Source organism: Ixodes scapularis, unplaced genomic scaffold (genome assembly GCF_016920785.2).
Source record: "Ixodes scapularis isolate PalLabHiFi unplaced genomic scaffold, ASM1692078v2 PGA_scaffold6__148_contigs__length_123643588, whole genome shotgun sequence".
In the NCBI taxonomy this organism is placed as follows: Eukaryota; Metazoa; Arthropoda; class Arachnida; order Ixodida; family Ixodidae; genus Ixodes; species Ixodes scapularis.
The window spans coordinates 45,668,185-45,684,125 of NW_024609881.1; the positions used below are offsets into that span (position 1 = coordinate 45,668,185).

Genomic DNA, 15,941 nt, shown 5'->3' on the forward strand with positions numbered 1-15,941 from the left:
CGCGCAGCCGAAGCACGGTGGAGGGCAACGAGTGCGTACTGAAGGTTTTCGAAAGAGACGCCCCGCCGTTCGGATTCCGTCAGGGACTTGTACCAGGATTATGAGTCGGATAGCGCACTGACTGAATACAGTGCGTCGCCGTATTTCAAGGGCAGGGCGACCTCTCGCCGCGTTCACCTCCGCGACGCCCAATTACGCTTAATTCGTCTTATTCGCCCCGCATATCGACCCCGCTGAGACAAACCGGGGATTGCCACCCAGCGGTAGCGGGCTCGCTAATCTCTTCGTACATTGAGAGTGCGCGAGATCGTGCAGCGCGGTCCCGGCGACATCCCGCCCCCCAAGGACGAGGCGCGCACTCCAGGAGGAGTCGACAGTTTTATCGGCGCACGCGATTCCTCACGGATAGTGCGTTCGCCGCTCGTCGCTCGAGCGGCGTTGTTTCACATCAAGATGGCGGCGTCGGCGTCCTTTAGGCTTTTTTATACACATGTATATAATAAACTGTACAACCGGGATTCAAGACTGCGGAGAACATGGTTTCGTCTCTTTCGGATTACAAGGCTGCTTTGAATTCCAAACACGCGTTCCAGGAATCGGGATTATTCGCAACCTTACCGATAGAAACTCTCCATTGTAATTATACATATCCGCGAGGCGACACGGTGGTGATGGTTTACACGGGACGGTTTTTAAGTGTATTTGCCTGAATCGTGAAAAGCCATCTGGTTATTATTTTTTTTTTTTTACTTAAGCGCGAAACACATGTACGACGAAACCTTCCGATCCGACGTCCGACCGCGCAATACGACGGTCGGAGGCGAGGGTTTTCAACGCTCTCCGATGCTACGAAAACCCTCTCCCCTCAAGGTCATTCCGGCAGTCCGCACGTCGGATCGGACGGTTTCGTCGTACATGTGTTTCGCGCTTTAGGCTATGCATTTGGATGCCTGCGGGACGCAAACGAGAAAGTATCACTGAAGGACTCTACTATGGTCGCCGACAAGCTAATAAAACGCCTTGTGTGACGAGCTCCTAGCATCTTGATAAAGGTGCCCCGAGGAGGTCTTGGAGATCGCCTAAATATGGCGATAATTCATTCTGCTGGCTCTAAGTATCCTAGAAATCCCTAAATCACGACGATACGCGGCTGATTTTCCCATTAAAAAGCAATCAAAGATGGCAACACACCGATTTCATCTCCGGGGCTGGGAGGAGCATGTTCCGAAGCCCGGACCACTGTTAGTCAATAGCAAGAGAAGGATCCTCGCGCCTCCGACCGGTGGAACCGCGGAGTGATATCTCCACTGCGCGCGGCTCGTTGCCCATACAGCCCGGACTACGATTGAACCCAGCGCGCGCGCGCTCCAGCGCTCGAAAGCTGACGACCGGACTGTACTCCAGAGGAAAAACAACAACGAAACAAAACACAGTTCGTTGTTCCTGAGACGGTTATTGCAATATTATGTTCCCTCTCCGAGAAAAATTAAAATTTTTCGGGTACCCTTACTTACTTTTATCATCTACAGAAACCATGCACATTTTGTAATAACAGCATTTGCAATCTTAAGCAAATGTGGCGTTTTCATCGGTGACATGCTGGCATGATATTCCTCCCATCGCCGGAGATAATTTTGATGTTCGATTGCTCCTTTATAAAAATAAAGGAGCAGCCCATCGTCGCACCCTACGATGGACTAAAGGCAAAAGCTACGGACCGCCAGATCCAGTCACGAGCGACTTAGAAATTGCGTATTGCACTTTGATGCACGTATCAGTGCCCGCGTCTCGGATCACTGATGGGGATGGGCGGACAGTGGTTCGGATCGAGCAATGAGTGACTCAACAATTTTACATTACAAAAAAGAGGCGGTTTGCAGTGTTGAAGCAATAGAAATGATGCAGCGTTTTTGGGTTCGGAGCATTATTCGACCACCCCTAATCAATACTAGGCATGTCATAGTTTAGCGTGGAACGTGATTGGACCTGGCGTCCCGTGGCTTTGACCTTTAGTCCATCGTAGGATGAGACACAGTACAGCAGGGAAATCGGCTGCGCATCGTTTTGATATATGAATTTCTAGGATGCCTAGACCCCGCAGAGTAAGTTATCGCCATATTTAGATGATCTCAGAAACCTTCTCAGGGCATATTTAAGGCTTCAGAGCCAATGAAATTGCGGTATGAGGCAATAATACGCTAAAGAGCTCCTGCTTCGTCGCTTCAGCAAGCCACGTTGTGACAAATCCTTCTTTTCAAACCAACTCGACTCTCTGACGACACGGCACTGAGGTGGCGCTGCAGTCGGCACTGCGCATGCGCAGGTGCTAATCCTCACGCATATCTGGCTTTTGCACACAAGCAGTGACCACACCCAGTGTGGGCAAACGAGGGCCAATTTGTAGACTCTGTTGGTCGATACTTGAGAATCGTGGCCTCTTGATATTGTTGGCCTGGAAGATGAGTAAGAGACGTCACCACCGTCAAAAAGAAAGGAGTGAACGGCAAACAAGGACCTGCGCGAGTGGCGTCAGCCACAGCAGCGTCCACACTACAAACTACATAAGGCTCTAAGAGTGCCGATACTCTAAGCGTAGCTCATGTAGTGGCTCTAGCGTAAACCAGTGTCACCGTAGATCAAAGGCAGACCAACCCAGTGTTGCACGCGTTTCTCCAGAACAGGAACGAAAGCTCGCTTCTCGTTTCTTGTCAATCTTGGAACGCGTTCCCGTTACAATTCTAAGATTGGAACGAGTCGTTACGTTAACGTTAACTTTGCGTGTTTTAATAAAATAGCATGCTAAATCATTCGTAAATAAAATAAAGCGGGGGGATCGGGGGCCGAGTGAGCCAGCCCACACCAGCTCGGAGCACGTGGAGCGAGAACTCGCACTGCAGAACCCTGGGATCCTGGGTTCAATCCCCACCCTTGCACGTTTCGATCTGGATGAGCATATCGTACCGACGTACGGTACGTTAGATGCCCCAGGCTAGCGGTTGTACTGCACTGACTAAATTGCTCATCTACAGCTGAGAGGCATGTCGCCTGTTGAAGCAGACTAAGATCAGGGTGTATAAACATACCCACCACCCAATTTTTTAAATTAAAGCGAGTTAGTGAAAACATCTACGTTGAACTACGTGTCGAGTCGCTACATGCACGTTTGTTCCAGTTCTTTGTTTTCCACTATCTCTCGGACACTTCCCCACCTCCTAAAACTAAAGTTATAACATTCGCAAGAAAAAAAGGAGAAACACTTAAATGTTTACTAAGTTTGTGTAACCTTGCAAAAATATGACGCACCGTTCCTCTTGTCGTTCCCTCGAAAGCGTAAGGAGTTCCCATTCCAGTTCCACAGAAGCAAAGTGGAATAGCAGCGTGCCTCCGTTCTTCCCAGAAGGAAGTAGCTCCAGAAACGCGGTGCCTTGAACGCTGTTTTGTACAACACTGGAACAACCTTACGCTGTTTAAACACCAACGTCAAATTGAGCTTTTGTACAGTCAATGTCTCGAATGAAGCTCGGCGTCGGGCGCAATTGTTGAGTTGGCGTCATTCGAGTGTGATATCGCCACGTGGAGGTGATGGAGGCTTCTCCCACGCCTCGATTGTTTTAGGTGGTGTTGCCAGAACGCGATTATTGGAAAGGCCCATTACTCACCGGGAGTCGTTTCAGGGAACGGTGGCCACGGGCTACTGGCGCTTGCTAAGAGGGGTGGCGGTGCAGCGCGACGGAAAAACACAAAGAGAACCGGAACGAGCCGCGAGACCACGTGACCTAGTGCATCAGAGGAGTCAGGAGACGACGTCTTCGTCGAGAAAGGGAAGAGTTCATTTGTCCCAGAAATAACAGCAGGCGTAGCGGCCGCGAAGCCTATAGGCGTCGACCAATGGTATCGCAGAACGGATAAGCAATTTCTCCTTGCCGCTAATGCTGCGTGCCTTGTTTCATTCTCAGGAGATATCGCGGAGAGTTGAGAACATGGCAAAGGTGTCGTCGTTCTAAATTGTTGGGCTGTGGGGGACGCCCAGAAAATGGCCAGTGGAACCAAGGTCGTCACTTCTTCAGACCGTCAGGAAGCGTTTTCACTGCAACCAGTGACGCCACATGAGTCGTATCATTGGCACGGTTTTAGCCGAACTTTGGTAGTGAATCATAGCGTCGACGTGTAGCTCGCGTGATAAACACAAAGGCGAAAACACGAGGATTGTACGTACGGTCAGTGATGACTTCAGAAAAGCACGGCAATGCGAGTGCCTATTATTATCGCTCTTCTGGGAATGAGGTTTGAGCATTAGATGTCAAGAACCACCCATAACGAACCACGAAAGCCACTCAGGGATCATTGCTTTTAATAATAATCGAGGCTCTTATCGAAACGCCGTCATTCTTAATCAACACTGCAGTGTAAGAACCGCTACACTGAGCCAGCATTGATAAATTGAAATAAAAAAGGAGGAAACCCGGTCAAGGGCTGTACCTAATCACTCTGCAGAAATCACCCGCAGAGTTACCGAAAGTGAAAGATTCCTTAGGCCTCATCTGACCTTCACGCTATCTGCTTTCCCGTAAGTGGTTTCTCTAACGTAAGTAATCGACAAAGAGGAGCAGATTTTAATTTACAGCTGAATTGCGGCATAATGAGAGTCATCGATATGAAGGCACTGATCCAGCAAAACAAACTAACAAAATAATAATGAGCCACCTTGAGACGTTCAACTGAGTAGCCCGAACTGCCTAATTTGATTGGTATCGCGAAATTCCATTTCCGAGACGCAGGTAGCTGTTTCAGATTGGGTCGCTATATCAAAATAGGCCTAAGCTGGGGCGTTCTTTTGTAAAAGAAAAGTAAAAAAAAAAAAAAAGGAAACTTACAGTTTTTGTTAATTTAATGAGACTTCGTGAAATCGGGAAGTCGTCTTTCGACGCGTGCAAATCTCCGATGCCCTTCCATTTGCGTTTTCGCGGTGCGATAAACGCTCGGGCGCGAGGCAATGCAAAGCGAGGATATGTAGTCCTTTCCACAGGATAACGAATCAACGCGTCCTCCAGTAAGCGAAGCAGTAGAGTAACGCCTGCGATATCAACCTCCAAACAAACAAACACGCACACACACACACACACACAGACACACACACATACACACACACAAACACACACACACACACACACACACACACACACAGTAAAAGTTTTGGCAATCAAGAAATCCCCAGAGGCATCGTCAGCGTCCTTGATGCCGGCAAAGGCGCATCCGCGGCGAGATCGCGCCGCGAATTTAATGGGTGGATAAAATTCGCCGCTCGCGAACACCGTTAGGGCGCCTTATCTGAAAAAAGACCTCGGCACGGTGGCGGAGCAACGATTACAAGGGGAAAGGAAAGATAGAAACGCTACTCCTCTCCATCTCAACATTCTTCCGCCCTTACGAAGAACCGAACCCAAAACAGCGAAACGGGGGGAAATCGCAAACCGAAATCGAAACTCGTCCGCTCCAAACTCGTCTGCTATTCAGATCACGGTGTCGATGACGATAGAGAGGGCCGACTTTTCGCGCCGGCTCTTGCTTTGGTTCTCACGGCCAGATATGTCTGAGGTGGCTGCCAGTCGGGCATTGACGGTTGCCTATGACAATCCTTGGGGAGGCTCGTGATAGCAGATGAGCTGTGGTCGCAAGAAAGATAGAGTAAAAAATACATATACAAACACACACGCACACTCCAACAATATTAAAAAAAACGCACACACACACGCAGCAACGAATGAACCAAAGTCAACCACAGCAAAGACCGCTTTCGTAAATGCACACACTTGAGATGTACGCTGTGGGGTATTTGAGTTTGAGCGATCCGACTCGCGATAACCCAGTTTCAAGTGCGGCAGTCTTTCCTGCTCACCCAGGCTTCAGATAGAAAGGGAAAAGTGTGTGTTTGTGTGTCTGTGTGTGTGGCGGGGGGAAGAAGGGTTAAGATGAGACTTCTACAGGGTTGTGCAATGCCAACCGCCCATGGAGCGGGAATGCTTTGTCCTGGCGGACCTTCAAGATACATAGGGTATCGTGCGTAGATGCTAGCTTGTTTCCCCTCACCCACCGACGACACCCTCTGGGAGGAGGAAGGCCATCATGGCGGCGGTCCTGGTATAAAACCGACCGCCAAGTCTTCAACCAGGCACAGTCAGCTACGTCTGAACGGTTTACAGCGCAACCCACCTTAACCATGCTGGTAAGTAACGCAGGCCCCAGTGGAACATCGGTCACCCAAACGACTCTGGAAGGAGCTGAAGCGATGCCGACCCCATGGATGTTTATAGTTTCACCCTGGACACCAGTGCTATAAGAGCTGTAGCTAGTGTTCCGGCATTTCGCAAAAAAAAAAAGGATTTGTCAGGTGCTAGGAGCTGTCTTAAGGGTTCCGGATAACAGACCCGACGAATGAGAATAGTTTAAGGGAAAGGTGGCCTTGTTACCATACCTATTCAACCCTCCGAATAGAGAAAAGTAACCTTGCCGGAAAGTAACGCAGGCCCTAGTGGAGCATAGTCGTCCAAGCGACTATGAAAATAGCACGAGCCATGAGGATCCCATGGATATTCATAGGTTCGCCTTGATGCCCGTGCGCAGCGCCGAAACTAGTGTGCCGGCACTTCAGAAACGATTTTGTCAGGTGCTATGGTTACCGGCAGCAAAAGAAACGAACGGCGTTGTGAGCCCGTGGATCTCATTAGCGCTCTGCAGCCAATGATATTGGAACACTATGGAACGAGAACACCAAAGAACCAATCACGAAGAGGTGTGAACAAACTAGGCCACGCCCCGCGCTTCTTGAGCTCAGTGACAAGAGGAGCTGTCCTAATGTGTGCGCGCAAACAGCTCACAATGAAAAATAATAACTTAAGTGAATGGTACGTTGTTACGATTTTTTTTTCGGAACTTCCTCTTACGGGAAAAGGACCATGCCGTAAGGTAGCGCAGGCTCCAGAGGGGCACCAGTGATCTAAACGACTCTGGAAGCAGTTGAAGCGGACAGAGCACGGGCGATGAGGATCGTAATGAAGTACATATGTTTACCCTGTAGTGTCTCGGAGTGTTCTGGCACTCCAGAAAAGGCTTCGCCGGATTCCAAGCGCTGTCTTAATAACTATGAGCAAGGACTTACGGCGAAGGATGGTTTAACTGAAAGGCGATTCGCTGCGGTTCTAAACTGCACTGCGTTTAATGGTGAACGAAACCTTAAAATAACGAATAATTTTGAGCGGTTTGAGGAGCGGATCGTAGATACAGCAGAGACGAGGCCCGACTAATGCGGAGTACTTGGGAGTAGTGTATATAAATATAATTTAGCACATAAAAAGGTAGAAGAGGAAGGCGAAAAGAGTGGTACTTGGTCATGGGAGCTTGGGAGGTCAGGAGGAGGTGATTATCAGTCAGGTAAATATAATGAAAACTTCTATCGTGTGAAAGCCTGCTGAATATTATATATGTTTATAGTGGGAAGCATATATATATACTTTGTTTTACTTTACGTTGTACAGAAACGGATGCTGCGAGACCCTGGAGCCAATCCACTGGTAAAAGCATGTCACGTGACCCTTCAATTGGGGGAGCGACTCGCGCAGCATAATGTCATGCGGCACGCGTGAAACAGTAGATTAGTTAACATTACTTGTTACATCCTCTGCGGTACATCGCAAGGTGAAAAGGGGTATAAAAGAAAGAAAACACAACGCGAGCCGATTCCGGAAAGACGTAATGTCCGTGCATTAACAAGACTCGACAGTTCAATTCTTCGATATCGATCATTTCGTTCGTTAGTTGCCAAATGTTGACATCTTATTGCCACAAAACGAAAATAGACCGCTCAATCTACAGCACAGCTCATTGATCTCCTCATCTTCTTGGTTTAGATAGACAGTGACTATACCGATTCGCGCTTTACGTTACGGATCAATACGAACGGGACAAGTTAGAGCTGACATATTCTCATGCCAATAGCGTGTAATTCAAGATAAGAGAATGTCCATTACGCAGAGACGGAGGGAATTTGCTCAGGTCACCTCTAAGCTGACAGCGCAGTTGGAGCTAAGTGCTCACCGGACCAATCAGTCGCCTCCATTTCATCGTCTGGCACCGCTCTTTGCACGTATGCATGAGCGGGATCGTAATTACGTGTCAAAATATAGATGTATGACTGGGCCAACGAGCACGTAGCTTCCCATGCTGCACTCCCCACTGGGAAGTAAACGGACTATAGCTATTCGCGACTCCAGCGAACTATAGGGGGTGCGCTGGTCAGGCAAAATGGCGGACGAAAAGAGGTCGTTTTCATCGTTCAGCACGAGGATTACCATAAATTTCTTGCACTGCAGCATAAAATCGTGTTACTTATGAAAGCAAAGAGATTTTTCGACGGTAGAAACCATTTTCTAGTCAGTGCATAGGAATGACACGACGGAAGCATAAAATAACTACTGGAAAAGATGTTTGCTTTTATGCTGCCTGCATGAACAAAGCAGTGATCGCAGTCGACAGGGTCAAAACGACCTCCTTTCTTGAGCTTCTCGGCATTGCCGCTAGGCGGCGTCGATTTCGCTGGTGTCGCCAATAGACACGACCAGGTAAGCAGACCTTAGAGGACACCTATCTTCTCTTCAACTACTCTCGACGGTTTAATTATTTCTGCAGTTGAAGAACCTGGCGGTAGAAAACATGAAGGCTGGTCGGGTAGTCGGGCAACCCGGCCAGCAAAAAACGTGGGAGCCTCCAGAGCACCCATAATTCATAGAATTGTTCAAACCGCACATCACAGAATAAACAGGCAAAATGCGGCCTGTTTGTGTGACAGAAAAACATTCGAATAAATTACGACGAAGAGCTTCCTGCCGCTATTCCAACTTTCTCACGCTTTGCGGCTCGTCCATTTTGCAGAAGTTCGCCGTCCTCTTCGGCCTTGTGGCCTCCTCTCTCGCCGGAAACATCGGCTACGGCCTGGGCGCCAGCTATGGCCTCACCACCGGCTACGGTCTCGGCAGCTACGGCCTCGGCGGCTACCGCCTCGGCGGCTACGGACTCGGTTATGGCTACGGCGGTCTGGGCTATGGCTACGGTGGTCTCGGACACCTCTACGGAGGCGCCATAGCGGCCGCTCCTGCCGTCGCCGCCGTCCACCACGCGCCAGCTGCTGTCGTTCACCACGCGCCGGCCGCCGTCGTCCATCACGCCCCTGCCGTCGCTGTGGCTCGTCCAGCCGTCACCGTCGCCCGCCAGGTCTCCTACGCCGCTCCAGCGGTGTCCTACGCCGCTCCGGCTGTGTCCTACGCCGCTCCGGCTGTGTCCTACGCCGCTCCGGTTGTCTCCCGCGCAGTGTCCTACGCTGCTCCAGTGGCCGTTGCCCGCCAGGTCTCCTACGCTGCTCCAGTTGCCGTGGCCCGCCAGGTCTACGCCGCCCCAGCTGTGTCTTACGCCGCTCCAGCTGTGTCTTACGCCGCTCCAGTTGTCCAGCGCGCAGTGTCCTACGCTGCTCCAGTGGCCGTTGCCCGCCAGGTCTCCTACGCTGCTCCAGTTGCCGTGGCCCGCCAGGTCGCCTACGCTGCCCCAGCTGTGTCCTACGCCGCTCCGGCTGTGTCTTACGCTGCTCCAGTCTCTGTGGCCCGCACCACCACCGTCCACCACGCTCCAGCTGTGTCCTACGCCGCTCCAGCCGTCGCCGCCGTCCACCACGCACCGGCCGTCGCCTACGCCGCTCCAGCCGTCGCTGCTGTCCACGCCGCTCCAGCTGTCGCCTACGCCGCTCCAGCTGCCGTGACGACCGCTGTCCACCATGCCCCAGCAGTCGCCACCACCGTCCACCACGCTCCCGCCTACGGCACTGTCGGTCTCGGCTACGGACACGGTCTGAGCTATGGCCTCGGATACAGCGGTCTCGGATACGGCGGTCTCGGCTACGGTCTCAGCCACGGCTACAGCCTTGGCCACGGCTACACCCTTGGTGGCTACAACTACGGCCTTGGCGGATACGCCTATGGTCTCCGCAAGAAGTAGGCTGTTCTAATGGTAAGACTTACCTCCTCCGCGTTCTACACTCACCCGACCCGAGGACGCAATCCGGGCACTGATGACGGATAGAATTAAAACTGAGCTACTCTCTTATATGTAGTTTTATAACGAAAGAGTTCTTTTTACCTGGGTCTATGAGAATCCTGACAGAGACACCTTCCCGGGCCGCGGAGAGGCTCGTCCTATCAACCTTTCCCCTTGATGAAATTGTAGCTTTTGGAAGTGGGTAGCAAAGTAGGCCCTCTTATGCCGTAGCTCCAGACTTGGGCAGATTGTGGTCAATGAACTCGAACAAATAACGCGTCGATTTTTCGGGCAAATGATATTAGAACTACAGCAAGTCATGCTCATTGTAAGGAGGAGGAAACGTGGAAGGGGGCGTAAAGCTCGGTCTGATGACATTCAGTCATTCCAGTGTTTTAGAGAGAGCTAATTTTGGCTTACTATTCAATGAGAAATATCTATGACAATCTTAGAGTTCTGAGTGAGCTCGAATAATTGTAAAGCGGTCTTCAGTACTCGTTAGAGCCTTTTAATCTGCCCGCATAAAAACAGGACCGTTCAAAATTCCTCAATTTCGATGGCACGGTAACCTTTTAAGTCCACTGTTTTAAGTTGTCGCGGGACAAACTTTCATTTGGATTGACCCACTGGAACTTGGTTTCGTATCCATCGCAAACATAACTGAGACAGCTTGTAACCCCCCCCCCCCCCCCCCAAAAAAAAAAAGGAAAAAGAACCAAACCGTTTAAGTTTGAATTGTCACTTTTAGTAAAATCCTGCCATGCGTTTTGGTCTTCACAGAGAAATGGCGGAGGAACTGCCGTCTGGAGCGTCCCACAAGGATATTCCGGAACGCCAGTTTCATCGACGAGAGCAGCGTGTCCATGCGGTCTGATGCTGCCGCTGGAAGTTTAGGGGAGGAAAAAGAAAGAGAACTCAATTTACGCTGCCACACGAACCAGTGTACACTCGCATGTACCTGTGTCCGTACCCTTTTCGGAAATACAACTCCCCTTTCCGTTTCGGGGGAAAAAAGAATCCGCAGCCTCGAGTCCTTATTTTTCTCGTGATACCCGTGCATATTGCTCGCATATATTGTACAAAAAACAAGGTGTTTGATGCAGACATGATAACAGGATTATCCACGGAAAATCATCAAGGTTATTGAACAAAAGGTAAGGGCGCAAACGAGCTGGTGGTGGTTAAACATTTCGACAAAAACCCCGAGACTGGGACAAAAAGGGACAGACAAACACAAAGTCTCAATTTTTGAGACTTTGTGTTTGTCCGTCCCTTTTCGTCCCAGTTTCGGGGTTTTTGTCGAAATGTTCATCAAGGTTGTTCGGAGCGTATTTGCTCCATACATCGATGTGCTTCGAACATGTCACATAGGCAGACTTTATTTTGACCAATGTGAGAGGACAGTCAGACAAGAAAGAAACACACCTCCAACAATGCCTGCAGACAGTCTTCTGGATGAATGGATGGATGAATCTTAATGGCTATACCCTTTGTAACTGGGGGTAGCTTGCGCAACCTAGCCTAAGCCTTTATGGTCTGTTATCAGTGTTGTCGCGGCTTTAGAGCAAATACATGGCTTGCACTGACGCCTCACCAACGGGCTTTGTGGTGTCCATGCTGCTGAGCGCAAATCTTCTGTAGCCAACATTTCGCACCACCCGAAAATTGTTTTTCCCTAAAAGAAAAAGTACAAGTACGGATGTTCCAAAATAATCACTATCACAGGATGAGAACGTCAAGTGCGAACCATATGTATATTGTGGCACTTTCTGCAAATCCGAGACAGCTTTTCAAAGATGGTGGCAGGTCTGTTTTTTGTGTTCATTTTTATTATACAGGCAGCCTATCAATGTCGTGAAAGGAACTGCTGGATAGACTCAAGTGCTCTTTTGTTGTCTAGGTCTTTGGCTAACGACGCATATTCGACGGTACATAAGAATACCTGCACGTAGCCTTAAAGGGGCAATGAAACGATTTCTCTACTTTCGCTAAATACTACCTAGAATCACCCTATAACGGTAATAATTGAATCAACTTGCCGTAGTTCTTTTTCGATTCTATGCAAGGCAGTCGGCAAATGAATTTAAGAAACATGACCATCATTTATCCCCTCAACTTGGAGTCAGAACAAACGGCCACGGGACCTGGTGGCTATCCTATGTTGCCAACGTTAATCATAGCCAGGCTCGACAAAGCAGATAACGCGTGCTGAGCTCCAGGCGCCCTTAGAGTTCGGCTGCTCTCATCAGCGCAGTGGTTGGACACGAGCCATCATCCGAGTGTCCGCCGAGACATTGATTCTTACGAGCCAGAGTCGAGCGCTCACGCAGTTCTCGTGTTCAATTCATGAGCAGCACTCGACTATCGTCTGCCGGGTGATTTCGAACCCCAGAATCACGTCGTCAAGCTTTGCGAAGGCAAGACTGAAAGGACTAGTCCATTTTTATCCTCGCAATTTCACCATGACGAAGAAGCTTCCGAATTAGTGGCAGCCCGTGCGAGTATACGTGAGCCAGACTAGGACCAGTACGCCCCTGTAAAGTCGTGAACATTCCAACCCAATATCTTTTCATGACCCCTTTAAGCCGGGGTCACATTGTTCATATATCATACAAAGGCAGCCTGAGAACACGAGTTCCCGCAATATCCCTGGTTCGAATGCCGCGTGCCAAGTTTCCCATTACACTGATTGCCATGCGGCATTCAAAGCACAGACCTCGCGGGGGCTCGGGTCCGAATCTGGATCCACAACGTTGCGATGGACGGCGCCCATAATGAAGGTGTTCATTTGGGGGTATTCACTGGACGCCATATTGATAGGCTGCTGAACTCGGCAGTGTTGATGGTGTTGAATGCACCTCACAAAAGAACCGTGGAAGCTCGCCATGCTCCGCAATCGCGCACACAAAGCGGTCGGCGCATGCGTGAAGCCGCCATAAGTTTAGTTCACACAGGAGGCAGGCAGCGGCGCAAGAGACGTCTCGAGCTCTACACGCACATAGTTCCAGCGATGCTGTGGAAAGTGCAGGAAGACTAAGGATCGATGTATTATGATAAAGCCGCTGGGTCCTGGGAATTATAGTAACGCCCTTTCCTTATTTGTCTGCTAGCCGGACACAACCAAACATCCTTTGAAATTACTGGTGAAATATTGAAAAAAATAATCGCAAGCAGTATGTTAACATTGTCACGAATGACAAAAGAAGAGGCGGCGAATAACTGGGAAAACTAAATGTTTCGATGGGGCGAACTTGTGCCCAAAACAATATAGGAGGAGGTTAGCGTCGCAGCTGTCGATGTCGGGGAAACGGGAGGATGGATCGCTGGGGTGAGACTGACACCGGCTCGCCATGCGTGGTCCCTTATGTACCCGCTTGGCTTTCTGGAACATTCGGCGTTGAACGTTCGGTGGTTCGCCATCGATCGAGACACATTCGTATCTCGATCAGCCGTCAAGCTTCTCGATGTTACGAGAACGCTAAATTGAAAGACTAAATAAAAGACGCGTCGCTCCTAGGGATCGAACCCGGGACCTCCGTGCGAAAGCCAACCACGGTAACCAATCGGCCACGCACGTTTAAAAAAAGATTATTGCGAAGGTGAGTAGTACAAGTGACATAACATTAAAAATGCACTGCGAGGTTTTTACAGGACATATTAAAAAGCGCGAATTTTACGAAGCACTTTACAGATGCAGAGACACTCGGGCTTGGACTCGCGGGTGAAAGAAAGAAACAGTTTCCACTTGCTCAATTAGGCAGAAAAAATAAAAACGCGCTTCTTACGCACTGACGTCGGTATGCCTGGCTGCCATGCGCGATCGCCATATGCTGCCAAGTCCCAACAGAAAAAAAAAAAAAGCATATCGTATGGGACACAGTTATCGTTGGTCTCGTTCAAGAAACAGATGCCAGAAGGGGAAATCCTCAATTGCTTTTTCAACGAGTGCTGGAGCACGTCCCCGAAGAAATAAAATAAACAACAACCAAGGAGCAAAACAAAATAAAAATCCTCGCGTTTTAGCCAAAAATGAATACATGTTCGATGGTCTCTTTATGTTCGCATAAAGGACAATCAGTCGACCATGGCATATCTACGCCTCTTTCTTTAAGCCACTCTTTCATGCGCAAAATATTAGGACGTAGTTTGAAAAAGAATGTCTTAACAGAGGGTGGAATACATATACATTTGACGCGCTTAAGCACATCTTCACCACCTTCACAAAAGACACTTTGATACAGCGGCGTTGGGAAAATACTTATCAACAAATCGCGAGCAAACTTCTTCCTACTTACCTCAGACAGGTATTCAAAAGGAAAACGGGCAGACAAAAACAGACAAGAGAGCGTTTCCACAACCTTCTTTTGAAAGCCAAAAATTGTTGCGGGTTCACCGCCATAAGACGATATAAGAAAAGACGGCAAATCGGGCGAAAGTTTTGATTGAATGAACGCGTGTATAAAAACAAGGGTGCTCTTCATCACGTAGAAGCATGAAACGTGACACCAGGGGGGCTATGTTTGACAAATGTTTCTTTTCTCCTAAAAATAAACGAAAATGACGAAGTGACGATATCAGATTGGCTAGAAGATCAAGTGACGAAAGAGGGAACTTTCGTCATTTGAGCCTCTAACCAATCAAACGCCGAAATCGTCACTTCCGTTTCTTTTTAGGAAAAAGAAATCATCGGTCGAACATAGCCCCCCAGCTGCCTCAAAACAAATGTGATACCCCCATCCTCCGTCGCATATTCGGTGAAACAGATTATCTCGCCTCAACGGCTCGACACTCGACCTCCAGTTGAAAGTGGCAAAACCTCGGTGAAATTTCTGTGCATTCATGCGGGCACAGTGTATCGCTTGCAATAATACCAGAGCTTCGATACAAGAAAAACATTACAAACCTTCAATCTGGCAAAAATAGACCGGTCACGCCTTTTCCAGCGGGAAGCTCGCCTGTCCAGGTCGGTTGCGACACCCGACCAATAGGTTTTGTTTACTTGATAACAGTGGAGTGGCACGCCTAGGTACGTGCAAGGCACACAGCCCCACCACACGTCCTCAAATACTGAATGCGTTGTTGAACACACGCCGTGCCAAAGCCTACGGCACTTGCTCCAATTTATAGCAGCACCAGTAGCTCCACGAAAAGTTTTCGCTAAAGAAATCACGGCACTGACGCTTCGCTTGTCTGTGCAAAAACTGCAATGCCATCCGCGTAACAAATAACTTTAACCTCTTCATTTTCCAAACGTAAGCCCCGACATTTCTTGCTATTCGGGATGCTTAAACAAAAAAACCTCTAAATATAATACAATATAATAATAATAATAATATTTTTTATTCAGACAAATGTCTAGGAGGATGGTGCAAAAGGCGATTTAAATCACCTGACAAGGCTCCACCCCCCTGTACAGTCAGCAGCAGAACGTACAGAAACATAGGGAAAAAACAACAATCAAACACTCATAGTGGCATTACACTGAGATACAGTGATATAACAAAAGAAATGCGATCGAAAACTTAAATAAATCATGGTATGCCTGAAAGCTACGTTTTCAGTGTTAGTTTAAATATGTATATTGTGTTGGAATTATTGATCATTGACAATATTTCAGGGTGTTTGTTTAATAGCTGTGAGATCTTTGTTTACCGTAGTTTGTGCGTACTCTGGATTGAGTGTAGGGGGTATGGCGAAATGAGTATATATTGATGAATTGTTGATGTAATTTTCATGTACAAACTGAGGGTGTGCTTTTATTTTGTAAAACAAGTAAATTGCCAGTTTTTGAACGAGCGATTGTTCTACCATAGGAAGAGAATATGTACTTAATAAAATATGGGCCAGAGTGCTCCTTATATGAG

At 48.7% G+C, this 15,941-nt stretch overlaps 1 protein-coding gene across 1 annotated transcript; it reads left to right on the plus strand.

Annotated features, from left to right (window-relative positions):
- Positions 1-8,731: 8,731 nt before the first annotated feature.
- Positions 8,732-11,091, plus strand: LOC120844694 (glycine, alanine and asparagine-rich protein-like). The gene is made up of 2 exons (XM_040216601.2): positions 8,732-10,050; positions 10,858-11,091. Exon 1 carries the CDS (start codon positions 8,821-8,823, stop codon positions 10,036-10,038), a length of 1,218 nt encoding a protein of 405 aa, XP_040072535.1. The 5' UTR covers positions 8,732-8,820; the 3' UTR covers positions 10,039-10,050; positions 10,858-11,091.
- Positions 11,092-15,941: the final 4,850 nt, after the last annotated feature.